The sequence below is a fragment of the Thamnophis elegans genome, chromosome 5 (genome assembly GCF_009769535.1).
Source record: "Thamnophis elegans isolate rThaEle1 chromosome 5, rThaEle1.pri, whole genome shotgun sequence".
In the NCBI taxonomy this organism is placed as follows: Eukaryota; Metazoa; Chordata; class Lepidosauria; order Squamata; family Colubridae; genus Thamnophis; species Thamnophis elegans.
In genome coordinates, this window is record NC_045545.1 from 92,904,039 (window position 1) to 92,931,891 (window position 27,853).

General features: G+C 43.8%; 1 protein-coding gene across 1 annotated transcript in view; it reads left to right on the plus strand.

Annotated features, from left to right (window-relative positions):
* The window catches only part of ARFGAP1 (ADP ribosylation factor GTPase activating protein 1), a 45,521-nt gene that overhangs the window by 7,432 nt on the left and 10,236 nt on the right, over nucleotides 1-27,853 (plus strand). Inside the window, exons 2-11 of the mRNA XM_032218820.1 lie at nucleotides 6,349-6,412; nucleotides 9,806-9,915; nucleotide 10,671; nucleotides 11,685-11,855; nucleotides 14,661-14,762; nucleotides 15,137-15,140; nucleotides 15,381-15,471; nucleotides 16,490-16,586; nucleotides 17,922-17,978; nucleotides 19,675-19,707. Coding sequence (XP_032074711.1) covers nucleotides 6,353-6,412; nucleotides 9,806-9,915; nucleotide 10,671; nucleotides 11,685-11,855; nucleotides 14,661-14,762; nucleotides 15,137-15,140; nucleotides 15,381-15,471; nucleotides 16,490-16,586; nucleotides 17,922-17,978; nucleotides 19,675-19,707 — 726 coding nt within the window. The 5' untranslated portion in view covers nucleotides 6,349-6,352. The remainder of the gene's footprint in view (nucleotides 1-6,348; nucleotides 6,413-9,805; nucleotides 9,916-10,670; nucleotides 10,672-11,684; nucleotides 11,856-14,660; nucleotides 14,763-15,136; nucleotides 15,141-15,380; nucleotides 15,472-16,489; nucleotides 16,587-17,921; nucleotides 17,979-19,674; nucleotides 19,708-27,853) is intronic.

The window sequence follows — 27,853 nt, forward strand, 5'->3', positions numbered from 1 at the left end:
GGGATCACGATCCCGGGACACTGCAACTGTCATAAGTATGAATCAGTATACTTACATCCAGTATTTGGATGTCAGCTGAACATCCAAATTTTGATCATGTGACCATGGGAAGCCTGCCACGGCTGTTAATGTGAAAATTTGTCATAAGACACTTTTTTCAGTGCTGTTGTAACTTTGAATGGTCACTCTAAATGAACTGTTGTAAGCAGAAGCCTACCTGTATAGGAAAACATATTTGCTAGGTGAGCAGATGTCTGTGGGGATTCTAAGTTATCTAGGTCATGGTTTAGAGTTTAGAGTAATTTATTTATATGCCGCCCTTTTCCCTGGGGGGACTCAGGGCGGCTTACAACTCGAAGGGGGGGGGAAACAATTAACACATAAGACAGTACATCATTAAAAGCACAACATTCATACTATTCGGGTCGGTTACAGTCTTTAACCCCAGGCCTGACGGGATAGCCAGATAGCCAGATAGCCAGATGTGCGGAAGGTCTGGAGGGTGGTGAGGGTACGAATCTCCACGGGGAGATCGTTCCATAGGGTCGGAGCTGCCACCGAGAAGGCTCTCCTCCGCGTAGTTGCCAGTCGACATTGACCGGCAGATGGGACTCGGAGGAGGCCTAATCTATGGGATCTAATTGGTCGGGTGGAGGTAATTGGCAGTAGGCGGTCTCTCAAGTACCCAGATCCACTACCATGAAGGGCTTTGTAGGTGACAAGTAGCACCTTGAAGCGTACCCGGAGATCAACCGGTAGCCAGTGCAGCTCGCGGAGGATAGGTGTTATGTGGGTGAAGCGAGGTGCACCCACAATCACTCGCGCGGCCGCATCTGGACTAGCTGAAGTCGCCGAATACTCCTCAAGGGCAGCCCCATGTAGAGCACATTGCAGTATTCCAGCCTAGAGGTCCCAAAGGTGCTTTGTTCAAGAGGCCACTGGATTTTCTGGTTTTTTTCCTGTGTCAAAATTGAACAGCCCTCCCTCAACAGAGGGGAAGCAGATCATCTGTCTCCAGTCTACAACAGGGTCCTTTCAGCAGTTCCCAGAAGGCTCCACACCCGTTTTGCATTACTCAGGTGACCCGGAGGACACAGATAAACCTCTCACTTGACACACCCACACCTGAAGCCCTTATAAACAGAAGAACACTGACATCTCCTAAACTCCGTGAAAGATGTTCACTAAATGTTCGGAAACTTACCCGCAAGCTCAGGGAACGAACCTTCACCGAGCTACAGATATTTGCCACTATTGTAAAACTCCAAGTGATCTCAGCGGCTCTTTAAAAGGATGCAAATGACCAGCTGTCTGCAAGGAGTATAAATCCTTCCATCCCCTATCATCCTTCGGTCAGAGCTGAAGAAGCTTCTTGGATGAGAAGCAAAATGTCTTCAAAGAGAAACCAGAAAGTCCAGTTGTCACTTGAAAAAGCATCTTTGGGACATAATGCGAGCAGATGTTACCATGGCTAATTTAGATTTCTGTTGCAGTAGAACAGTGGTTCTTAAATTGTGAGTAATTACCACCAAACAGCAGTCTCATAGAATGTGTATGAACAATTCTCTACACTAGCAGACTACAATTGATTATCATTTTTAAATTTGTCAGGACTCGGGCTGTGGCTGTGGTGGCACAGTGGGTAGAATGCAGTATTGCAGGCGACGTCTGCTGACTGCCGATTACCAGCAGTTTGGCAGTTTGAATCTCACCAAGGTTGACACTCAGCCTTCTGTCCTTCTGAGGTCTATAAAATGAGGACCCAGATTATTGAGGGCAATATGCTGACTCTGTAAACCGCTTAGAGAGGGCTGGAAAGCACTGTGAAGCGTTATATAAGTTCTGTTACTACTGCTGCAGTAAATGGGTTAAGTCCCATTCAGTGGAGATAATACAAGCCTTAAACTAGCTAAAAATGAAATTAAACCTTTCCTGTTGGGTTTGTCAACTGGCAACTAGGGAAGTACTTCATAGAAAAGGAACTAACTATTCTGAAAGTACAAGTAGTCCTTGACTTAAAAAATGTTCATTTAACAACTATTTGAAATTATAATGTTCCTGAAAAAAGTGAATTACAAGCAGTCCTCACACAACCGTCACAGCTTCCCTTCGGTCACGGGATCAAAATTCAGGCACATGACTCCTGGCATGTATTTACCATGATTGCAGCATCCTGGGGTCATATGATCTCCATTTGTGATTTTCCCAGCCAGCTTTCACCAAGCAAATAGATGGGGAAGCCAGATTCACTTAACAGCCATGAAATTCACTTAAGAACTGCAGGGATTTGCTTAGCAATCATGGCACAAAAGTGTAAACTTGTGCATGGTTCGTTTAACAACCACCTTACTTAACAATGGCAATTCTGGCTCCCAATTGTAGTCGTAATTTGAGTACCACTTCTACTGCATATTCTTTCTTCTTAAAAAAAATGTGAGAATAAATTATTTTTTGTTTTCATACAGGTTTATTACAGATTACCTAAATTCAGGTAATCCTTGATTTACAACAGTTCATTTAGTGACCGTTCAAAGTTACAACGGCACTGAAAAAAGCGACTTACGATCATTTTTCACCCTTGTGACCATAGCGGCATCCCTGTGGTCACGTGATTTACATTCGAATGCTTGACAACTGACTCACATTTATGACGTTTGTGGTGTCCTGAGTTCTGTGATCCCCTTGTGCAATCTTCTGACAAGCAAAGTTAGTGGGGAAGCCAGGTTCACTTAACAACTGTGTTACTAATTTAAGAATTGCAGTGATTCACTTAACAAATGTGGTGAGAAAAATGGTAAAATGGGGCAAATTCACGTAACAAATTTCTCACTTAACAACATAAATGTTGGGCTTCATTGTGGCCGCAAGCGGAGGATTACCTGTATTCAGGAAATGCCGACAAAGAAGTTTTAACTAAAAATACCGTTACTATAGTCCAAGCTGTGTGTGTTTTTCTGGATTAGCTGTCAGAGTTTTTTGATCTGCAATCGGTTTTTAGGAACTCTGTTGTTGTACAATAATGTGGCGTTAAATAAACATCTTGTAAATTCTCCTCACTCATTGCTTGGAAATAGGATTTTAATTTTATTTTATTTAAGATTTTCCTTTTAAGCCTGTCGCCAAAATTTTCTTTCTGCTGTACTTTTATGCTTCACTGTCTTTCGGTATCTGGTAAGAGCAGCTTAGCAACCCACCCACGGAGTTCCTTCAAGCATACAATTTCAAATTGCCCTTGTAATGTCTGATACAATATGTAGATCCTAACTCGGATTTAATCAGCCATAGATATTTTTTATGGACTTTAATTTGTTATTGGAATAGATATTTTTTTCTTTTGTTCTATTAGCCCTATTAAATTTTCGATTCATGTCCATCTTTCAGCATTCTTAAAGGTAAGAGAGAGATAAGATAACCTTTATTATCCTTTTTTCATAGATTCAAAATCATACACACACACACACACACACACACACACACACACACACACACTCATGCGTGTGCATGGGGGAGCACCAGAAACTGAAAGAGCAGCTCCCTGGCGCGCGCACACATGGGAGCACCGGAAACAGGAAGAGAAGCTCCCTGGCACAAATGCGTGTCCTGGGAAGCTGAGCTTCTGGTTTTTAGCACACGTGTGTGCAGTGACCAGTTGGCCGACGTGTGCATGTTTCTGGCACTCCAGTGTGCATGAAAACCAGCTGCCTGGCGCGCATGTGCACTCCGGAACCTGGAAGAGCAATGGGCGACGGCTGGCGTGCCCAGAGAAATAGCTCTGTGTGCCACTTTCAGCACGCATGCCATAGCCGAGGTGGCACAGTGGTTAAATGCAGCACTGCAGGCTACTTCAGCTGACTGCAGTTCTGCAGTTCGGCTGTTCAAATCTCACTGGCTCAGGGTTGACTCAGCCTTCCATCCTTCCGAGGTGGGTAAAATGAGGACCCAGATTGTTGTTGGGGCCAATATGCTGACTCTGTAAACCGCTTAGAGAGGGCTGAAAGCCCTATGAAGCGGTATATAAGTCTAACTGCTATAGGTTCCCCATCACAAACCTAGGTGTTCAGAAGAACACCTATAACAGGTTCAACTACTGCAGTGTACATTCCTCATGAAGATTTGGGGTTCCTTTCACTGCAGTCGTTTTGTAAAGTTTTAATTGCCTTTTTTTCGTTAAAAGAAGAAAGATACCACTGAGAGGTAGCCAAAAATAATGCAGTCTTAATTCTCTTCATCTTGTCCTCTCTGCTCTTTTTCTTTTTTTTGGCAAGCCTCCATGTATTCCACAAAGCTTAGCCACCTTGACAGCGCTTAGAAATGACAGCTTCAAATCTGAAACGCAGAGAAGTTGTGCCAAGAAGTCACCTTTCTGAACCCATCCCGACGCCTGTTCTTTCATTGTACAGGTTTCTTTGTGAAATAACTGATGGACTGCCCAGATTTATTTTGATTTTACCTCTTTGTAGTTTCAGTTTGGGGCAGATCCAAGCAGCCTGCAGCAAAAAGTAGCAACGATAATCAGCAGCATCTAAATTGACATGTAAATTAAATAAACGCATCTTCATAACCTCAATTCCACAGGAACCTCCTCATCAGACCATTATTAATATAGCATATAAATAATGCAACCAGTCACCTCAAGTGCAATCACTTCTCACACAATGTCAAAAACGGAAAAAAGCCAGTTTTTTTTTTTTTAAATTCCTAAATATTAGGATCAGTTCCACCAGATGGGAATCTTTACAGAAAATGCTCGCCTTCACATCCCTTCTCACCTTATCTCATGTGGAATAGGCGTCTCCAGCCAGATGCTCTGGTTTTCTTTAAAACTTTTGCTGCAACTCTGTTTTTTATCGACAAAAAAGTGATAAAAGCCAGAAAAGCCTATGGGTTTTTTTAAAAAATATTTTGTTGAATTACCAGTTAAAGCCTAAAACATACTGGATTTTCTTACTTGTGAATATGTGTCCTTCAAATGGTGTCTGTGAAATAAAAGTTCATTCTTTTTTAAAAATGCAAAGACAGCTATAAAAACTTTTTCATGCTGCAAGCATTTCCCATAATGTTCCACTAGAATTATTCCCTTCATCTTTTTCATTGCGGAAAGAACATTTCCCGACAATATTTATTAAATCTTGGTTCCCTTTCAAAGCATGGTTTGTAGGTTGTGATCCAACTAGAGAACGTGGCCTGTTTCCCCCCCTTCCTATGGCATTCATTGTGTTTTCTCACTGCAAGTAGATCATGGTCAAAAGTACTACTTCAAGCCGTGATAGTGGGTAACCTTATTGATATTAATGCTGCAATATTAATGGGAAATAATTCATAATTTGATCTCCCAGCTGCTTTTCGATTGATAAACCAGGGAATCCCTGTGACATTTTCAGCTAAACTGGAGGAGGAGAGGCAGAGCCTGGGGGTGAGTCAAGTGAGGAATCAGCCTGGAATCCTTACATTCTCACAGATGATCTAAGGCAAGCCCTTTTGAATGTCCATGTCAAGGGTGACTCGCAAACTACTCTTTTGCTTGCAGTTTGACAAAGAAATTAAGGGAAGGGGGAAGTGTATGATTGGAGAGGGAGAAAAGGAATCTATGTGAGCTGTTTGCTGCCTGAAAAAATCTTGGTAACTCAAGGTCATAAGCTGAAGACTTTTGAAAGGTGCAGACCAGAGGTGGGATTCAGCAGGTTCTGACCAGTTCTGGAGAACCAGTAGTGGAAATTTTAAGTAGTTCAGAAAACCGGTAAATACCACCTCTGGCTGGCCCCGCCCCCATCTATTCTCTGCCTCCCGAGTCCCAGCTGATCGGGAGGAAATGGGGATTTTGCAGTAACCTTCCCCTGGAGTGGGGGGGAATGGAGATTTTACAGTATCCTTCCCCTGCCACACCCACCAAGCCACGCCATATCCACCAAGCCACGCCCAAAAACCAGTAGTAAAAAAAATTGAATCCCACCACAAGTGCAGACTGCTTTCCCAAAACAAAATGCCTAACATGGATTGGTGGACAATGGGCACTGGGCAGCCTGGGGAAGGAAAAGGGGGTTTGATTATATTAAGCTTCCGTGCCAAAACTTCAGATCTGGCTTTGCTTCTTCTGTGCCTGAATGAATCTGCCAGTAAAGTTTTACTCTTGGTAATAAAAACGTCCTAGAGTTTCTTTTGTTCATGCCAATGGGACAATTGACAACCATTGACTCTTATCTGGGGTCAATTTAGTGCTGACCTTTAGTTGGCTAAATCCTTGTGTATAGGCAGGAGCAATAACTCATCTTAACTTAATGATTTCTCTGCGCCTGACGTAAACTCCTCTGTTGTCTGAATTTCTGTTTGCATCAATTGTTTTTTCTGCAGGACCATGGCAAGTCCAAGAACAAGGAAAGTCCTTAAAGAAGTCAGAGTGCAAGATGAAAACAATGTAAGTAACTTCGATGACCTTCTCAGCCACATAATGATTAAGTGGCCATGAATCAGCTCTAGCTCATGTTAGATAATTAATGCATGTGGTTGTTATGTTACACATGCAAATTACTGGACCAATTTGCTGCAAAGTATCAGTCTTTTAACTAAATAGTATGACTCGCATTGTTTGTAAGACTGTTCCTGAAAATGCCAAATATTTCTTTTTTATAAATGTGCAGGTAGTCCTCGATTTACGACCACAATTGAGCCCAAAATTTCTGTTGCTAAAGGAGACATTTGTTAAGTGAGTTTCGGCCCATTTTACGACCTTTCTTGCCACTGTTGCTAAGTGAATCGCTGCAGCTGTCAAGTTAGTGGCACCGTTGTTAAGGGAATCCGGCTTCCCCATTGACTTTGCTTGTCAGAGGGTCGCAAAAGGGGATCACAAAACTCTGGGACACTGCAGCCGTCATAAATGTGAGTCGGTTGTCAAGCATCCCGATGTAAATCGCGTGACCCTGGGGATGCTACAGCGGTCATAAGTGTGCAAAATGGCCACAATGTCAGGGTTCCAAACAGCATCCAAAAGTAAATCAGAGTCCGAGGCAAAAGATTCCTCAAAGTTCCAATTTATGAAGAGAGACATGTTGGCACATCTGGGAAAACCCGAATCTGAAAGTTTCCAGTTTTTTCCCACCCAGTTCAAAGTTCAAGACCCTGCCCCCCCCCACACCCACACCCACAAGTCCATCACATAGCCCAATCTTCCACTGCCATGCTGGCAGTTTCCACCCATTCAGTTCTGGCCAGGTGCAGAGACAAAGGATGACCTTGGCTGTCTAGACGGAATGTTGTTATGGCTACGTTATCACCCAACTCTGTATAATCCCCCCTCCCATTTTCCCACAATAGAATAGTAGAAAGTGTGGCAGGCCTGAAGTCCAAAAGAAAAGATGGATTGCAGCCCTGACACACAGATCATTTTTTTTCCAGTGCCGTTCTAACTTTGAATGGTCACTAAGCGAACTGCTGTAAGTGGAGGACTACTTGTAATTGTGTGTTGTTTTTTTCAGTACAGACATACACATTTATTTCAGTCTTCTGGCTACATAGCCTTGTGTCCTGGTGATATAAAACAGCACTTTTATTGCCTATTCTCCTAAAGCTTTAAACAGTTTTATGTGATTTTGTCTGCCCTTGGCGCTTTGCTGTTTGACAGCTGCTGTGTTGTTTTTCCCCTTTTCACTTTCCAGTGCAGTCTCTCCCTACAGATGATTTCATAATTCTTTAATCCTGCTTGTTAAAAGTTTATATAACCTTTTTAAAAAACTTTGTGGAATATATTACGCTTCTCTTAAATCTCTTTCGTGATTACCCCAGCTGTAAATTTTGTTCGGTCTTCTTTCATAACTATTTTTTCCCTTCTCTGTTATCGTCTTCTCTTTCCCAGCATTCTTATTGAAATAATCTTTCCATGCTGTTTTCCTCCTTAGGTGTTAAGATACGTTCTCTCTTATTGTCCCATTTTGTCTTCCATCTTTTCCTAACGATTGTGATAATTTCTTTGGAAAAACCACTTAAATCTTTTTTATCTTTGAAACGGCTGAGAGTGAATGAGTGGTCCAGGAAAGCCATCAAGGAAAGTTGAAGATGCGGTTGAACCTGAGTCCTAATCCAATTTCTTAACCCCTTACATCATGGGTTTTTCTTTTCTCTTTTGGTTTTACACTCTCTTGTCTTTTTTCCATAATTCAGATTCTTTTTCAGACATATATGCCTTTTATCCCCAGAGCTAAGGTGGGGCTTCACTAGCAGAGGTGGCTTTTCCATCCCAAGGACCGGCCCATAGATTTCCACTGCTCTCCCTCCTCTGTCTTCTGCACATTCGTGTGTCAGGCACTGGACCCAGCTGTTTCTCCTCTTCTCATCAGCCACCTCCAGACCTGAGGGCTGGGCCTCTCCATCTGAGGACAAATGGACGACCCAGGCTCTGCCTCTGTCTCTCTCTCTCTCTCTCTCTCTACCAGCTCCATTCCCTCTTCCTGCTCGGAGCGCTTAGGTTTTCCTTGAATGCTGTCCCTGACTCTCACATGTCGGATTCTTTTTCAGACATATAAAAGTGTTTTTGGATTGATCTTCTGCTCTGACCGTATGATTTCTAGTTCAAAATCTTGCCTGTTGGCTTCAATGGTCTAGTTTTATCCCATATTAATAATGCCTAGTCTTGTTTCAGAATCTGTAGTGTGTGATGGCTGATTGGATTAGATTTTCCATTTTCTGTTTCCTATTAAATGGTCAGTTTGATTCGGAAGGTAGTGCCTGCTTTTATGTTTTTGGAAGCAGTTTTCCACTATAAACACTGAATTGTCTTTAAAAAATCCATTTCTTTCATCACTGCATCTATCCAAATTTTATCGTCATCATCAATCATAACTTTCATCATTTTTAGTATTATTCCCAGTTATGTTTTGTACCAAAGTGACATACAAAATGTATGTATGTATTTATTTATTGAATTTATATTGCTGCTTATTCACCCATGGTGACTCAAGGCAGCTTACAAAATATAAAACCATATTTAAAACAATAAAAACTAACAAAAAGAATCAAGTAAATTAATATAGTACAATATAACAAATCATATACATACATACATACATACATACATTGTCTCTGTCTCTGTCTCTCTCCCTCCATACCTTCTCGTGATTCATTATTTCAAGGTGATGCTCATCTGGGCAGGCCTTCAGGTTAATAGGCATACCTAAGCTTGATTTCGCCTAATATCATTTTATGAACGCTGCTTTTTTATTATTTTATTTATTGGTTTTTTTATCCTGCCATTGTTATTTTATCAGTGTGGCAAACACATCTAATACTCCTTCCTCCCCTTATTTTCTCCACAACAACCTTTTGAAGTAGGTTGGGCTGAGAAACAGCGATTGGTCCAAAGTCACCCAGCTGGTTTTCATGCCTAAAGCGGGATTAGAACTCTCAGTCTCCTGGTGATTGGCCAAAAAGGTGGCGCAGTGGTAAATGCAGCACTGCAGGCTACTGCTAGATCAGCAGGTCAGCGGTTCAAATCTCACCGGCTCAGGGTTGACTCAGCCTTCCATCCTTCCGAGGTGGGTAAAATGAGGACCCAGATTGTTGGGGGCAATATGCTGACTCTCTGTAAACCGCTTAGAGAGGCCTGAAAGGCCTATGAAGCGGTATATAAGTCTACTGCTATTGCTATTGCTATTGCTAAAATCACCCAGCTGGCTTTCACGCCTAAAGTGGGATTAGAACACTCTCTGGCTATTGGCTCTAAGTCACTCAGCTAACTTTCAAGGTGGGACTAAAAGCCCTAGATTTTCTGTGGAAAACTCATAATTATCTTACCCCCCCCCCTTTTTTTTCTTTACAGGTTTGTTTTGAGTGTGGTGCATTTAACCCCCAGTGGGTGAGTGTGACCTATGGCATCTGGATCTGTCTGGAGTGCTCAGGAAAACATAGAGGCTTGGGAGTTCATCTGAGGTTGGTCATTGATTATGCATTAATAATACAAGAAATGGTTTCGCCCTATAATCTCCTTGTTTTATTTATTGACTGAACAGATTTGTACAGTTGCCCATCTTCTATAACCAGCTGGTTTTTGGGTTGCTGCCATGCATGCAGGGGGTGGTGGTGTGGGGATGACGCGCACATGCACGGGAGTCTCGTGCACATGCATGGAGGTGGGGCGCATGTGGGGGTCATGCACGCATGCGTGGGGTTGGGGGTGTCACATCCACGGGTTTGGCATGCGTAAACAAAAAGGTTAGGCATCCCTGTTCTATAATGTAGCCCTTGGATTAGAAACTAATAAAAAACCATAAAACCAGGCTGAAAACTTCAGGCATTGTGAGAAAAGGAATCTCTGTCTCATAGAAGAACAAGGAGACCATAAACAATAAAAGGCATATTTATTTATAATAATACAATACAATAGCAGAGTTGGAAGGGACCTTGGAGATCTTCTAGTCCAACCCCCTGCCTAGGCAAGAAACTCTATACCGTTTCAGACAAATGGTTATCCAACATCTTCGTAAAGACTTCCAGTATTGGAGCATTCACAACTTCTGGAGATACAATTTAAGATACAGTTGTATAAGCTTTTGCAAAGGATTCTCAATCATTAAAGATAAAAAGAGAACATCTGACAGATTTGTATACAGGGCTTAAACACGATTTCGGAGTGATAGTCCACTTTCTTACATGTCCATGTTACACAAGTTTGTATTATACAATAGTGTTACATAATATCTTGGCAATTAGTCAGTTTCCTGCTCAAAAATCCCCTCAGCGAAAAGTTCCCTGAACGCTTCCCACCATATTAAGAAATAATAAGAATATAACAAGACAATCAATCCCTTTAGGTCAGCATATTGAAACTGACTCCAGCAATTTCCTATTACCTTATTTTTCGGAGTATAAGACGCTCCAAAGTAGAAGACACACCTAGATTTTGGGGATGAAAACAAGAGAAATATCTTCCTCTGCCTCCCAGCAATTTGCCTCCTTGCAACAAAAAGTACAGACAATATACACTGCTTGTAGTGTTATATTTCAGACAATACCTGTACAGATGCTGTTAAAATTGATGTGCTTTCTGGAAGTATAGTTATTCTCTGCTATTTAAAAGAATAGCACTTTTTAAAACAATAGCACGGGGCCTCTTCAGATCAAGCATTTATTTGAAAAAGCTTCATTTTGTTAAGTTGTCTAGAATAATAATAAAGCAGTCTTTAAAAAATAAGTCTAATAGTTGGAACATTCTATAGTTGTTTATAGTTGTTGACTTACCTCCTTGCAGCAAACAGCCTGATTAGCACAGCAAAAAAAAAAAAATTCTGCCTCCCAGCAATTTGCCATGTGGAGCAAACAGCAAGTTTCACTTTCAATTTCTCCCAATGTCAGCTGTTAGAGGCTGCAGGGATTGCTATAGCTCAGTGATGGTGAACCTTTTTTGGCTCGTGTGCCAAAAGCGGGGGGAGCGCAGGGGGGTCGTGCACGGGTGTGCCACCCATAATGCTATGTGCATGACCCCAGCGCACATGCGCACAGCCCAGAACCACCACCCCCCGGGTTTTGGTGTGATTTTTTTCCACCCTTTTCTCAAGAAAGATTTCAGGAGAAAAGTGTCCCCGAAAGGACAGAGGCCTTCCTTCCTCCAATGCTTTCTTATCCCGGACAGCTTTTTGATTTCTGTAAATACGCGGATGGCTGTCCCGCATACTGAGAAACCGCTGAATTGTCGTTTACAGTTTTGTGCGCTCGTCACAATGGACAAATGGAAAGACATCGAACTGGAGAAAATGAAGGCCGGTGGGAACCTTAAATTCCGAGAGTTTTTAGAGTCTCAAGATGATTATGACCCTTGCTGGTCGATGCAAGAGAAGTACAACAGCAGAGCTGCGGCCCTCTTCAGAGATAAGGTAAGTCCCATCAGCACAATTTAACGTTCTTGGCCTAGATTTATTTTGTGATTCTGCATTGCTATGAATATTAATTAGGCTCAAGATGAGAAAGAGACTGATTTACAGCATCAGTATGTCTCTATTTTGGTGTCTGCTGCATGTAATTTTTGACAACAGAACTTTGAGTTTATACAGGTAGTCCTCGGTATGCAACAGTTTGTTTAGTGACGTCTCAAAGTTGCAACAGCACTGAAAAAGGGGACTTATGACTGTTTTTCACACTTACGACCGTTGCAGCATCTCCACAGTCACGTGATCAGAATTCGGACGCACGGCAACTGACTCGTATTTATGATGTTGCAGCGTCCCTGGGGTCATGTGATCCCCTTTTGCACCTTCTGACAAAGTCAATGGGGAAGCCAGAGTCACTTAACAACGTGCTGTGAACTTCACAAGTGCGGTGATTCACTTAATAACCTGTTTCCCCGAAAATAAGACCTCCCCGGATGATAAGCCCAATCGAGCTTTTGAGCGCATGCGCTGAAATAAGCCCTCCCCTGAAAATAAGCCCTCCCCCAAAATATTGCAGCATAGCAGCAGCCCTGAGGTGACCATGCTCGCTGTCTCCTGCACCTCAAAAATAATAAGATCCCTGAAAATAAGGCCAAGCGCTTATTTGGGAGTGAAAAGAAAGACCCTGTCTTATTTGGGGGGAAACATGGCAAGGAAGGTCATCAAATGGGGCAAACTTCACTTAACAAACGGAGTCCTTCGGGATTAGGCGGCATATAAATTTTAATAATAAATAAAATAAATAAATAAATCTGCTTAGCAACAGAACTTTTGGGCTCAATCAGAGTTGTAAGTCGAGGACTACCTGTGGTTTAGGATATTACAAAGATGCAGGACACAGAAAAATAAAAGTGTATTGTTTCACACTCCACAGATTGACTTTCACACTTGAAACGTCCCAAAGGCACCCCTTCCGACTGAAACAGTTGAAGAAGGAATACCGTATTTTTTGGACTATAAGATGCACTCTCCTCCCAAAAAAGTGGAAATGTCTGTGTTATAGACCGAATCCAGGCCCCATTTTTTGGCCTCCCAAACCCTCTGCTTGTCCCGTTTTTGCCATCCCCAATCCCCAGAAGCACTCTGCAGGCCAAAAATGGGCCCGTTTTTGGCAAAAACGGGACGCAGAGAGTGCAATGTGCTTCTGGCGGCGGGGAGGGTGAAAATGAGACACATGGAGGACAAAAGCTGTTTTCCTTCTAAATCTAGATGCGTCTTATAGTGCAGTATTCTTATAGTTTAAAAAATACGGTAACTCGCATATTGCCTACCTAAGTCTGCACCACTTATAACAGCCCAGGTTTGGCTCATGCCAGAATAAAAACTCTCAGCAAAATGCAGGCATTCTATTTCATTCTCAGACCATCAAAACAGGTGTGATTGTTTCAAACTCCCCACACTTCCCAGCCACAATGTTTTGTGCATCCCTAGCTATTATTGAAAAGGGTCTCTTTTTCAGGAAAGTAGTGGGTTTTTTTTTTTAGCAGAAAAGTGAACATGTCTGTGTTTTGTCTGCACTTGTTCCATTATTGGGGTTCTGCAAATTCTCATCACCTGCCCAAATAAACCATGTGCCATTTTGTTGTTAGTTGTGAAGTCTTGTCTGACCCATCACGACCCCATGGACAACATTCCTCCAGGCCTTCCTGCCCTCTACCATCCTCTGGAGTCCATTTCAGCTCACGCCGGCTGCTTCGGTGACTCCATCCAGCCACCTCCTTCTCTGCGTCCCCTTTTCTTTTGCCCTCCATGTTTCCCAGCATTAGGCTCTTCTCCAGTGATTCCTTCCTTCTCATTACCATGTTTTCCCCAAAATAAGACGGTTATTTTCTTTTGACCCTGAATAAACACTTGGCTTATTTTGGGGGAGGTCTTATTATTTTTGATGTGCAGGGACGCAACCGAGTGTGGTCACCTCATGCCTGCTGCTGTGTTGCAATATTTTTAGGGAGGGCTTATATCTAGGGAGGTCTTATTTTTGTGGAACGGTAGTAGGTGGTCATTTATTATATGTGTCATGTATTGAACCACAAAAATAGAGGCTGTGTGATAAGAACCTGCTGAGATCAGCATTCCTTGCGGCTGATCCGAAATTGTCATAAACTTTCTCCTCTTGAAATTCACCCAGCCGTCCCTTGCCATTAGCACTGAGGTTTCTTAATGGCACTGGCTGTTTATTATTTTTCTCTTTCCAAGCTGTCTTAACGGATGACTGTGGTCCCTTGTTATGTGATGTCAGCAAGCCCATGGCTATCTGTGTCCCTAATTGAAGGCCTTGGGACAGAACTGTGTGCGTCCTTGCAATTCTCTCTACTCCCAGCGTAGCTGTCGTCCAAGCTCCCAGAATAAGTGTGGGTGGTTTGTGTGAGGCATGCATTCCCCCCGGGACATCCTTTGTGGTCCGAGAACCTCTTAGGTGCAAACCAATTTGAACATTTTAGATCTGTTTGAGAGGCGATATAAACAGAGACACATTGCACCAAATAGTGAATGTAAGAACGGTTTTTCAGCATTGATAACATTGTAGTGTACAACTAGCCAGAATCCCAGTCAACTCAGAGTAAGGAACTTTTCCGTCTCTATCTAGAACAAGAGTCTAAAATATTTTGTAGACCTCAGAGTCCATTCGTCCAATGACCTCAGAGCCAGCCACAGGGGCTCAGGAATTCTGGGAGTTGAAGTCTGCAAGTCATAAAGGGGCCATCTCTGCACTAAAGAATATCTTTGTTTAAAGTCCTTTCTTTCTTGTAGGTGGCCGTGTTAGCTGAAGGTAAAGAATGGTCCATTGAAACTTCTGCTGCTCGGAATTGGAGTCCCCCGCAGCCCAATGGTGGCTTTGTCCTCAGCTCATCGGTAAACATTCTTGGACTTGGGTTCTATTTCAAGTTTTAATTTTTACTGCCAAAGCACAGCCGTTTGAGGAATGCAGCTGAACATGTAGAGAACATACGTGCACGGGCTTACCTCACTCGTTCCTCCTAAACAGAAAGAACAGAATATAATATGACAGGAGAAATAAGCCAATTAACTAAAAAAAATAAATGCATTTGTGAGCATTTGCAATGCCTGTTCAGAGAGAGATCATGATGGTGCCCAACTTTCTTAGGTTAACACTGTGTTTCCCCCAAAATAAGACAGGGTCTTATTTTCTTTTGACCCCCAAAATAAGCGCTTGGCCTTATTTTCAGGGAGGTCTTATTATTTTTGAGGTGCAGGAGGGTGGCGAGCATGGTCACCTCATGGCTGCTGCTGTGTTGCAATATTTTCGGCGAGGACTTATTTTAGCGCATGCACTCAAAAGCCCGATTGGGCTTATTATCCAGGGAGGTCTTATTTTTAGGGAAATAGGGCAGTCGTGTGGCATGTTGCGTGTTGTGCTGTGAGATAACCCTTCCCCCCCCCCCCCCAGATGCTGGTAATTGAATAGACGTTCCCTTTGTGTGGTTTCATTTTTGATGTCGTTTTTTGCAGAAAGTTCTGGGGGGCAACCGCAGAATGCCGGCCCCACTTCTGATAAAGCATTTGAAGACTGGTTGAATGACGACTTTGCTTCCTATCAAAGGTAAATGATTTAGATGGCATTCAGCAAAAGGCCTTGAATAATCTTTTTTTTTTAATGCCTTCAAATCAATTTTTGACTCAGAATAACTGCCAGGACAAGTCCCTGAAGTTTCCTTGGCAACTTTTTGGTCTGTGTCCATTGCATTTAGCCATTGCTTCCTTCTTAGGGCCAAGAAACAGTAACTAGCTCGAGGCGGGACTAAAACCTGGCTCTCTCCCCATTTCTAATCTGTTGTCTTTAGCCACTATAGCAGGACTGTCAAACTCAAGGCCCAGGGGCCAAATCCAGCCCACAGGGGTGTTTTGATCTGGCCCACAGGGCCACCCTGGAAACAGGAAAGGACTGGCCTGTGGTGCCGCCAGGCTGACCGAGCACTGATTTACAACCTGGTGGTGTCCCTTTTCGTTGGCAGAGTGCTGCAGGAGGCTGTCACAGCCGAAAACGGAACGCCCCTCCCGAGCTCTGTTTTCTCTAGCAAAACAAATGTGCTTGCCCTTCCACTGTCTAGGGCAGTGGACAGCCTGCACCGCCATCCAAGGATCCTCTGTCTGGTCTGAGAGGGATGCCAAGACTCCTCTGGAGGGCAATGATTGGTGCTCTGCCTGGTTTCGCCTTCCTCCGCTGGAGACAATGGATCCCCTGGGCTACCACAGGCGCCCCTGACATGAGTGACGTCGAGCTGGCCATGCCACCCTAGCCACGCCTACCCGGTCCCTCGTGGTCAAACACAACCCTGATGCGGCCCTCAATGAAATCGAGTTTGATACCCCTGCACGATACCAATGTTTCCCAACCTCAGCAACTTTAAACTTCATGGACTTCAACTCCCAGAGTGACTGAGAGTGGGTGGCTGGGGAATTCTGGGAGTTGAAGTCCACACAGCTTAAAATTGCCAAAGTTGGGGAAACTGCTCGCCCTGCTCCTAAGTGGCCTCTCCAAAGCAGCACTTTGAAGAGCAGCAAAGTATTTTGATAATAAGTAGCTTAATCTAATTCTTTCCTTTTGTGTTCCAATTCAGTGGCCAAGAAAACCGCTATGTTGGGTTTGGGAACACAGTCACCCCTCCCAAAAAGGAAGATGACTTCCTAAACAACGCTATGTCTTCTCTCTACTCGGTAAGACAAAATTGTTTATAGGTGTGCTAATTTAGGATGTTGTTTTGCTGTCCTATCATTTCTAATGTGTGTGTTTTTTTAAAAAAAGAATGTTCATACTGGTGTAATAGGACTGGGTGTTTGTTAATATGATTTATTGGGTTAGGGATATTTTTTTTCCCCTTTCTGTCTTCACTGCAAGTTGTATTGTGTTGGGGGGGTGCACTGAGGGAGCTCAACCAATCTTGCTGTACATATTTTGTGCACTGACAATACAGAATGATTGTTAATAAAATTAGGAATCCTAATTCTAATATGATTGGATTTTTACTGCTGTCTGGAGTAGAGGTTAAAAGATTTTGTTCTGACCCAGCTCCCCAAACACCACAAAGCCTCTGTAGTTGAAGCGATGATTCCTTTATTAGGAGCGCCAGCAACCCCGGGAAAAAGTTTTATCTTTCACCGCAACTAACAAGCCTCTCCAGCAGGGGAGATGAATAATTGTCTTCCACACCTATTTATCTCCGCCCCCTGCCTTTTATCCCAGAGCTAAGGTGGGACTTCACTAGCAGCGGTGGCTTTTCTGTCCCAAGGACCAGCCCATAGATTTCCACTGCTCTCCTCTCCTCTGTCTACTGCCACATCCGCACGTCAGGCACTGGACCCAGCTGTTCCTCCTCTTCCTCATCAGCCATCTCCAGACCTGGAGACTTTGGCCTCTCCATCTGAGGGCTTACGGATGGCCCAGGCTCTTCCTCCCTCCCTCCCTCCCCTCTCTCTCTCTGACAGTTCCATTCCCCTTCCCCCTCCGAGTTCTCAGTTTGCCTTGATGCTGTCCCTGACTCCCGCATGTCCTCCTTCTCCGATTCGGCCGCTCATGTGACCTGTGGTAGACAGGCCACAACAGATTTACCGTTTTAGATTATTGAAGTCCACACATCTTTTCAGAGCCATGTTTAGGGGAAAAAAATATTGCTGTGAAGATTTGGAAGAGTGAAGGGGTCAGGCTGCAAAACCTTGCTTCCTGAAGCTGATCTAAACCGAATTAGGAGGTAAAACCAATTTTTCCTTCAGGTTTCATTCTGTATAAATAACAGAGTCGCATTTTACTTGATAGTAGAACCCGGGGTTCTGAAAGCAGCAGCCAAGACCTGAAACATAGAGCATCTCTTGAAAATTCCCTTTGCAAATTTCCCATTAAGCTTATATGGACTCTGCACTGATGAACAGTTACGTTTTGCACATTTCAGGCCCAGGCTCATGTCCAAATATGTAAGTTCGGTGTTTTTAGACACTGGAGTATCTCCACAAAGCAGGACCTCTGACCTTCAATCTCTCTCTTTTTGTTTTTTTCAGGGCTGGAGTAGTTTTACAACTGGAGCGAGCAAGTTTGCATCGGCAGCAAAAGAGGGCGTAAGTAAACATTCTGGTTTCACCACAAAACCGCATTCGACTAAAGCGCGCTTGACGAAACCGCGTAGCTGACGTCATCACAGTGCAACGAAAAAAAGCACGCTGTGAACGATAAAGCTAAAATTAACCCCCTAAACCTAAACCTAACCCCCCTAAACCTAACCCTTAACCTAACCCTAAACCTAACCCTTAACCTAACGCTAACGCTAACCCTTAACCTAACCCTTAACCTAACCCTAACCCTAACCCTTAACCTAACCCTAAACCTAAACCTAAACCTAACCCTTACCTTAACTTGAATCGGCTTGCTTTCAAAGCGCTTTTTAAAGCGCCCTTTTTTCTCCGCGGTCGCTGTTGTCGCCCTGCTGATGACGTCAGCGACGCGGTTTAATCGGGCGCGCTTTAGTGGAGCGCGGTTTTGTCGTGCCACGAACATTCTGACTGGGAAATGGATCCAGAGCAGGGGCGTCAAACTTGATTTCAATGAGGGCTGCATCGGGGTTGTGTTTGACCTTGGCGTGGTGGAGTGGGCGTGGCCAGGGTGGGCATGGCCAGCTCAATGTCACTTGTATTGGGGGCGCCTGTGGAGGCCCGAGCGTTCTGCCGGCGAAAACGGGCTCCCGAGCTCTGTTTTCGGCTGCGACAGCCTCCTGCAACCCTCTGCCAGCAAAAATGGAGACTGTTAAATGCGAAGGCTCACAAAGCAAAGCTCTATAAATTGTTGTAAATTGTTATAAAATAACGTGAAGTGTTAATACCACTTTATAAGGCCTTGGTAAGGCCACACTTGGAATCCTGCATCCAGTTTGGGTCACCACGCTGCAGAAAAGATGTGGAGACTCTAGAAAGAGTGCAGAGAAGAGCAACAAAGATGATTAGGGGACTGGAGGCTAAAACATACGAAGAACGGTTGCAGGAACTGGGTATGTCTAGTTTAATGAAAAGAAGGACTAGGGGAGACATGATAGCAGTCTTCCAATATCTCAGGGCCTGCCACAAAGAAGAGGGAGTCTCTCTTCTCCAAGGCACCTGAGTGTAGAACAAGAAGCAATGGGTGGAAACTAATCAAGGAGAGAAGCAACTTAGAACTGAGGAGGAATTTCCTGACAGTTGGAACAATTAATCAGTGGAACAACTTGCCTCCAGAAGTTGTGAATGCCCCAACACTGGAAGTCTTTAAGAAGATGTTGGGTAGCCATTTGTCTGAAACGGTATAAAGTTTCCTGCCTAGGCAGGGGGTTGGACTAGAAGACCTCCAAGGTCCCTTCCAACTCTGGTATTGTATTGTATTGTTACTCACCAAGAAGGCTATTATGAGATCTTGTCTGTAATAATAGCATTCACTACACTTGTCTTTGTACCCTGCCTTTTCTTGTCTGTGCATCTGTGTGTGTTTTTTCTATAGCGTTCAGACTCGATAAGATTCCTAATAGTGTTTCAGACAAGCATGAAAGATGGTTAGGCTCATTCAAAAGGAAGAAATGAATGGAGTATGTTTAGGTAGCATTAAAAACCGTTCGTGTGGTACACATAATTTGGGATGCGGGAGCACAATGGTTGCCAGTTCCTTAAGATGGTAGGAGGTAGGGGTACTTAAAAAATAATGTTTAAAAATCCTAGAATTTCAGAGCGTTTGAATTTTGATTTTTAAAAGGAATCGTGGAATCGAAATAAGCCAATTTTTCTTTTTCAACAGGCTAGCAAGTTTGGCTCTCAAGCAACTCAAAAGGTAACCCTTGCAAACTACTGAACACCAAAAATATTTCATTGGTTCTATTTTCCTTGCAACTTGCTTTCCTGAATGTTAGAAATAACACTTAGTGAGTAGTGTTATTTAAGTGTCACATGGCAGATAAAAGTAAGGAGTTAACCCATTGACTCTTTAGTTGCCTGATTAGTTATTTGCCGCAGTGTTCAACAATGAAACCCATTTTTGTCCTTGGCGTCAGCTTGTGTTAGCAGTAAATTGTACACTCCAATTTCAGGCTCTGGAAATGAACCAGCAAGGTACATTCTCTTAAGTTTAGACTTTGGTAGCAAGGCATGTCCTATTTTATCCTTTCTTATCCTTTCCAAATGCAGTCGGAAATAACTGTCCAGAGTACAACAGGTTGGAAGATATGCCGTGGTGTATTTCCAGTCCCTGCATTTAGATGGCAGTTGTAAGCCCCACACAGACTGTGGACACAGTTTGTAAGCTGTGTAGTTTGGTACTATCCATTGAACCTACATCTTACGCGAAAGCAGTCATCGTATATGTGGGTGGATGGAAGGATGGATGGATGGATGGATGGATGGATGGATAGATAGATAAATATAGGTGATTGATTGGTGATAGGTAGGAAGATAGATAGATAGATGATAGATAGATGATAGATAGATAGATATATAAATAGATAGATGATAGATAGATAGATAGATAGATAGATAGATAGATAGATAGATAGATAGAAGATAGATGATAGATGATAGATAGATAGATAGATAGATAGATAGATAGATAGAGATAGATATAGATAGATAGATAGATAGATAGATAGATAGATAGATAGATAGATAGATGATAGATAGATAGATAGATAGATAGATAGATAGATAGATAGATAGATAGATAGATAGATGTAGGTGATTGTTGTGGCCCAGCAGGATCCAGTGAGCTGCTGATGGACTCGGATAGTGAGGAACCATATGAGTCTGCCATAGAAATGTGGAGGACCCTGGCCAGGGTTCAGACGCAGAGCAGGGACCAGAGAGGCTGGTTGGCCACCAGGAGGCACCTGAGGCATGGAGCAGTGGGGAGGATCAGTTTGTCCCTGATGCTAGATTACGAAGGGCTGAGAAACGGAAGCAGCAACTCCTAGGCAGTCTCATAGATGATAATTATGCACAGGTGGTTGTGCCTGGGCCCCTCCCAAGAGGGTTATAAGTGAGGCGTTGGGAGGGGACATTTGCAGGAAACAACCGTTCGAACTAGCATTGAAGAAATCTGTAGTCTAGCTGTGTCTTGTGGAATTACCTATGTTGTTGTTTTGGAGCTTTCTGGGTTGCTGAATATAGATATAGATGAGAGAGAGAGAGAGAGAGAGAAAGGTAGATAAGGTAGGGTGAAAATCTTGTAGGGATAATGGTGTGAAATGGTTAAATGGAACCTAGGTTTATATTCTTGCACATCACATGTTTAATGCGTATTTTATGTTTTATCGGACAACTACTGAATGTATTATTGCCATGTGAGGGTTTTTTTCTTGACACAGGTGAATTAAGGAGACAAGATATCCAGACCTATTCAAATTCCTTAGATTGAGAAACACTCATCTAATATCATCTCTGCCTAATCCCTGCATAAAACTATGCAACTTGTTATTATTATCATGTGCCAGCTCCAAATTTTCAGTTTATTAAATAGTATCTTAAAGAAGATTATCAGAATATGGTTCCTTGATGCTTAGCGCTATTATATTGGAATTCCAGAAGGAGAAAATACCATCCCTTCGTGGGGGTATGTTTGTAGGAACTGACTTGTCCACATATGGAGTGGCACAGATGAACAGTGCACACACCACACTGTGATTGTGTAGATCTTTCTTCAAGTGGGCATTGTGTTGGAGGTTATGTGTGGAGAACCAGTTCATATAAGTGTCACTTCTGTTTAGCTTCTTGCCCAGGACGACTGTATATATTCAGTATATTATGATATATTCATCGTCAGTAAAAAGCTGAGCTACCAGGGCTCATGTTTGTGCTGATAATATGTAATACATTTTTGCTAGAATTTCCTGTTTGGTATGAAGCTGGTATACATTTCTCCCAAACACTGCAAAAGAAAATTTAGAATATTTTTGAGGTCTGCGTTTAATTTGGAAACAAGCAGGTGTCCGGTAAAAAATAAATCAGTTTGATTATACATCATATACATAAATATAATAAACCGTGGAAGATCTTAAGGCAGAAGTTGACAATGAAGATTCAGCCCAAAATGTGATTTTGCTCTGTGTAGTAAGATAAGCTTTTGACAGCAAGCGCACCATAATCACATACAGTTCTTGCTTTTGAGGGAAGAGAATATTTGAGCTCCAATGCAAACTCCAACCCAAGGCCAGAAAAATTTGCAACCCTCATCTTAAACCTTTCTCTGAATTTAAAGAAGATTATTTCTTAAACAGAATAGGATTATTACAATATTATTGTTCTGACCTAGACTTCCCCAAAAAAACACAGATTACTGGTCCCGACAAAACCTCTTTAATTAAACAAATGTGAATTCCTCTCATTCACATCCAATAAGGCCTGGCAATTTATGACCACAGATCTTATCTAGCTTGGAAAGCTGCCATGTGAATATTTTCCAAACGCAGTGCTGTGAAGGGGAAGACTTGGCACAGAGTCTCTGAGATTCACAGACAGATCTTCATACTCCAGAACGAACAAACAAATTGTTTCCTGCAAAGCCCACTCTCCTTTCGCTCCTCTTTTATTCTCTCTGGGAGTGGCCATTCACCGTCCACCTGTGGGACCCCCAAGTCGACCCTAATTTCTTAGCTGTTCTTTTCTTCTGGCAGCTCTGCGCATGCGCACAGGCTCCAGCTGTTCCTCTGCCTCACTGCTGTCTAGCTCTGAAGGCAGCTGAGAACTACCAGATGGCTTGCTCTGAGCCTTCCCCAAAGTCCAGGACTGGCCCATGTTCCTCCCCAACCTCCTCACTGTCTGACTCTGCTGCCAGCTTTGCTGGCCACTGGCGGGCCATAACAATTACCTTGTTTTTTTTCTTTTATGCTTTCTAACAGAAGTCATAGTTGCTTCCGTGGCTGCTAGCGTAAAACCTTGTTAAGTAATATTAGTAGTTATGCATGTATTTATTCAAAACTCTCAACCTCGGGAAGTCTTAAGATATGAAAGGAGCCAAGGTGGCGCAGTGGTTAAATGCAGCACTGCAGGCTACTTCAGCTGACTGCAGTTCTGCAGTTCGGCTGTTCAAATCTCACCGGCTCAGGGTTGACTCAGCCTTCCATCCTTCCGAGGTGGGTAAAATGAGGACCCGGATTGTTGGGGGCAATATGCTGACTCTGTAAACCGCTTAGAGAGGGCTGAAAGCCGTATGAAGCGGTATATAAGTCTAACTGCTATTGCTATTGCTATGTGGACTTTGGCTCCCAGAATTCCCCAGTCAGCATGCCAGCTGGGGAATTCTGGGAGTTGAAGTCCAACACATCTTAGACTTGCCAAGGTTGAAAAACGCTGGCACTAGAGACATTCACAAAATTTGAATCCAACCAATTTGAATTCAAAACGCCGTGTTTTCAACATGAGACATTTCGTTTTGAATGAGGAACAAGCGCTCGAAGTGTGTAATGGGTTTTTTTCTCCCTCCCTCCCCATCTTCTTGGTCTATTTTACATTACATTGTTTCTGTGCCTGAAACAAAGCGTTTTGAATTTTTAAACCCTCCAGGTTTGAAACCGTTCGTGTTCCATGAGCGAGCATTTACGCCGAAATTCTCCATTATCAGCTTTCCTGACAAGCCGCGCCCTGTTTTCTTTTTCAGATTGGGTCCCCAACATTTTGGACCTCAGGGACCACTAAATTCATAATTTTAAATCCCGCGGACCAATATTATGATCTGCCTAAGGACCAGCTGGGTGGGCGTGGCTAGGTGGTCATGTGACTGAGTGGGCATGGCCAACGTGATGGCACTCACGTCGAGGGGCATCTCACCAGCCTCTACTCGCCCCTCCCCTCCCAGCCACTCCTCGCCTGCCCACCCGGGCTCCTTAGGGCCCCAACAGGGAGCAGTTGTTGGAGCTAAGCACACACCACGAGAAAGAGTTGGCAAAATTGGATCTGACTGAGAAGGAGGCTCAGCAGAAGCATCTCACTGAGGACTACGAGCATAGGCTTTCCAAGCAGAGGGAAGACCTGCTGGAGTGCAAGGCCAGGTACTGGTGCCTGGAGGCTCAGCAGGCCGAGATGGTCAGCCAGTTTCAGACCGTGATGCAGTCCCACTGGAACGAGGCCCTCTGGCTCTTTGCCACCAGCGGCACTTCCCTCTAGCCTTCGTCCAAAACCCCACACCAGGAGGCTGAAGCAGACCCCAAGTCAGAATTTCTTCCCCTCTCGGACTTGCATAAAAACACCCCGAAGGGGGAGGCTCTGCAGCAACAGAAGAGTTCATTGCACATATCCAACCCAGGGGCCATAGTTTGAGGACCCCTGATTACTGCAATATAAAAAATGCAAAGTTTTCTCACGGACCACCAGTGGTGACCAGTCCTAAATGACAAACCAATTTGTCAAATTAGCAACTTGAGTTGTTCGGCGGTGACATGTTATGTGGCAAGTCAGCTTGGCACGTTAGATGAACAAATTTGCCACTTTGGTTAGCCAGGCACTAGTACATAGGACAACAAACACACACACACACACACACACACAAACACACACAAACACATCTTGCTTTCTTGCCTAGGATAACTGAGTGCGTTTAGATCTTTTGCTAAAAGTTGGTTCTTCTACTTCCTCTGCTGCCTTTCTTGTGCTGCCCGGGTGTGTAAAGTTTTGGGCCCAAAAACAGCAGGCAGAGCCGGTAATGTCCTCTCTTCTCATGCATGGGTGCTTCGTAACTGTGCTGAGTTTGTACATCTGGCTGCTAGCTGTGTTTTTCCCCCCTTTCCCCTCTTCTCCTCCCACAAACACACCCCGGGCGAAGCCGCCGCCATTTTTTTTTGTATTAACGGTACCGTCTCCATTTTTCTATAAACGTCACCTTGCTTTCAAATCAGCTGCCTTTACTGGCGTTTTAAATATACATAACTTTTTATATAGCATATTTTTTGGAGTATAAGACGCACCCTTTCCTCCTCCCTAAAAGAGCGTGGAAATTTGGTGCATCTTATACAGCCATTTTTGTCCCCCCAAAGCCTCGCTCCCGAATCCCATTTTTGTGAAAAATGGGCAAAAAATGGGTCTTTTTTTTGCAAAACGGGTGTTTTGCTATTGCTATTCAGCAGGGCTGAGGGAAGGTAAAAATGCCCCCATTTTGGTGAAAAATGGGGACATTTTTGCCTTACCCCAACCCTGCTGAAGCCTGCAGAGTGTTCCTGGGGGGCCGGGGAGGACAAAAACTTTTTTTTTCTTGCCTCTTCAAAACCTTGGTGCGTCTTATAAACCGGTGCGTCTTATAGTCCGAAAAAATATGGTATATTTTTAAACCCACGGTGTTTTGTTCACGTTGGCACTCGGAGTTCATTTGCCAGGCAAGTGGCGAGTGGGATCACAAGGGAATTGGAGCCCAGATTTATTGAAGCCTCCGATTTGGGCTCGGTGAGGAATATTTCCCCAAAAGAGAGAGAAAAGGTGGCAGAGCCCACAGTCAAACTTCTGCTAGACTTCAGGGTGTCTTCTTTTTTGTAGATCAGGGATTGGATCATTTAACATTCCTCGGACAAGAAATTCGTATTTTATCAGCGGTGGGCACGTTTGCCCTAATTAAGGGCACCGATTAAGGTGGGGATACAGGCAGCCCTCAACGTACCATCACAATCGTGCCCAACGTTTCCAACCATTCAAAGCTACAGCATCGAAAAAAAAGGGACTTGCAGTCTGTCCTCGCACTTATAACCTTCGCAGCACCCCTAGGGTCATGTGATCAAAATTCAGGTGCTTTGACAGCTGTCATGTATGCATGGCACTGCAAGCATCCTAGGGTGATGTGAGTGCGAGTTGCAACCTTCCCGCCAGTTCCATCGTCATCACCATCTTTTTAACGACCCCATAATCCCTTGCAGGGTAGAGTCTGGGCAACTGAATGGAGCTAGCAGAATGTTTTTAATGGCCGGATGCCCTTCCTCTCGCCAATGTGGAGTTTTGTTCAGCAGATATAGTCTCGTTGTGCCCAGAGAGATCTGCCTCTGCCTAGGAGCGAACTCACAGTCTCCTGATTGTGAGGTGAGAGCTCCACCTTTAGGCCACCACTCCGCTCAAACCTTCCCGCCAGTTTCCAACAAGCAAAATCATTGAGGGGAGCCGGATTTGCTTCACAACTGTGTGATCCACTTGATGGAATGATTTTCTCAACAACCACGGCAGAAGTCATAAAATCAGGCACGACTCTCTTAACAGCCCCTTTGCTTAGTAATGGAAATTGTGGTCCCAGTTATGGTCGTGGGTCGAGAACTGCTGATCTCTTCTAGAAAATAAAGTTGCAAGTCACTCTATTTCTTTTTTTCTCGTTACAACTCCAGTTAATAAGCTTCCCTTCCATTCGCCAGGGACTCAATACAGATGGCCCTCGACTTGCAACTCACAATTGGACCCAAAGTTTCTGTTGCTTAGGAACAGACATGTTGTTAAGTGGGTCCCCCCCCTCCCATTTTATAACCTTTGCTGCCACAGCTGTTAAGGGAATCACTGCAGTTGTTAAGTCAGTAACGCGGTTGTTAAGTGAATCTGGCTTCCCCATTGACTTTGCTTGTCAGGAGGTTGCAAAAGGAGATCACATGACCCTGGGGCATTGCAAACCGTCATAAATACATGCCAGTTGCTAAGCCTCTGAATTTACCGTTACAACAGCACTGAAAAGTGGAACTTATAACCATTTTTCACATTTACGACCGTTGCAGAATCCCCGTGGTCATGTGATCAAAATTCAGGTGCTTGGCAATTGGCATGTACAGGTAGCCCTCAATTTACGACCATAATTGAGCCCCAGATTTTTGTTGTTAAGTGAGTTTTGCCCCACTTTAAAACTTTTCTTGCCAGAGTTGTTAAGTGAATCACTGCAGTTTGTAAATTAGTAACCCGGTTGTTAAGTGAATCTGGCTTCCCCGTTGACTTTGCTTGTCAGAAGGTCGCAAAAGGGGGTTCGCATGACTCAGAGATGCTGCAACCGTCATAAATATGAGTTAGTTTGCCAAGCATCTTCATTTTGATCATGTGACCATGGGGAGGCTGTAATGATTCTAAGCGTGAAAAATGGCCATAAGTCACTTTTTTCTGTGACGCCGTAACTTTGAACGGTCACGAAATGAACTGTTGTAAGTTGAGGACTTACCTGTATCTACGATGGTTGAAGCATCCTGGGGTCATGTGATGACCCTTTGCAACCTTCCCAGCCAGCTTCAGAGAAGCAAAATAAATGGGGGAAAGCAGGATTTGCTTAATGACCGCATGATTAACTGTTCTGACTCAGCCTTAGCAGAAGCAAGAAACAGACTCCTTGTCACGAAAAAAACCCTCTTTATTTACCTCTTGTGAATTAATTACGTTCACCCAGCAGAAAGTCCTGGCAATAGTCCTTCAAGGAGTTAACTACAGTAACAGATCTTATCAGGTATAATTGCAAAGCTCTCATCCGAAAGGCTGCAAATTAATTTCTGGCAGGCAGCCTTTAATGCACGAAACACGATGAGCAAAATCTTCAGAAATACGAACTGTTGTCTCCTACGACAACCCCTTTTCTTCTATTTATTCCCCAGCCAGGCAGGGCCCATTCAACATCCACATTTGCTTTGCTTCCCAAGTTGACTCCTTGTCCTCTGTTGTTCTCCTAACAGCTCTGCGCATGCACACACTGGGAACAGGCTCCAGCTGTTCCTCTGCCTCACTGATGTCTGACTCCGAAGGCAGCTGATAACTGCCAGACAGCCTTGGCCCCCTCTCTGCCTCTGACACAGAGCCCTCATCAGAGTCTTCCCCAGACTCCAGTACTGGCCCCAGTTCCTCCCCAACCTCCTCATCCTCCGAGTCTGCCGCCAGCTCCGCTGGCAGCTGGCGGGCCACAACATTAACTTAAATGAGCGATTCACTTAACCATGGCAACCTCGCTTTATGTAATGGGAATTCTGATCCCAATTATGGTTGTAGGTCGAGGATGACCTGGT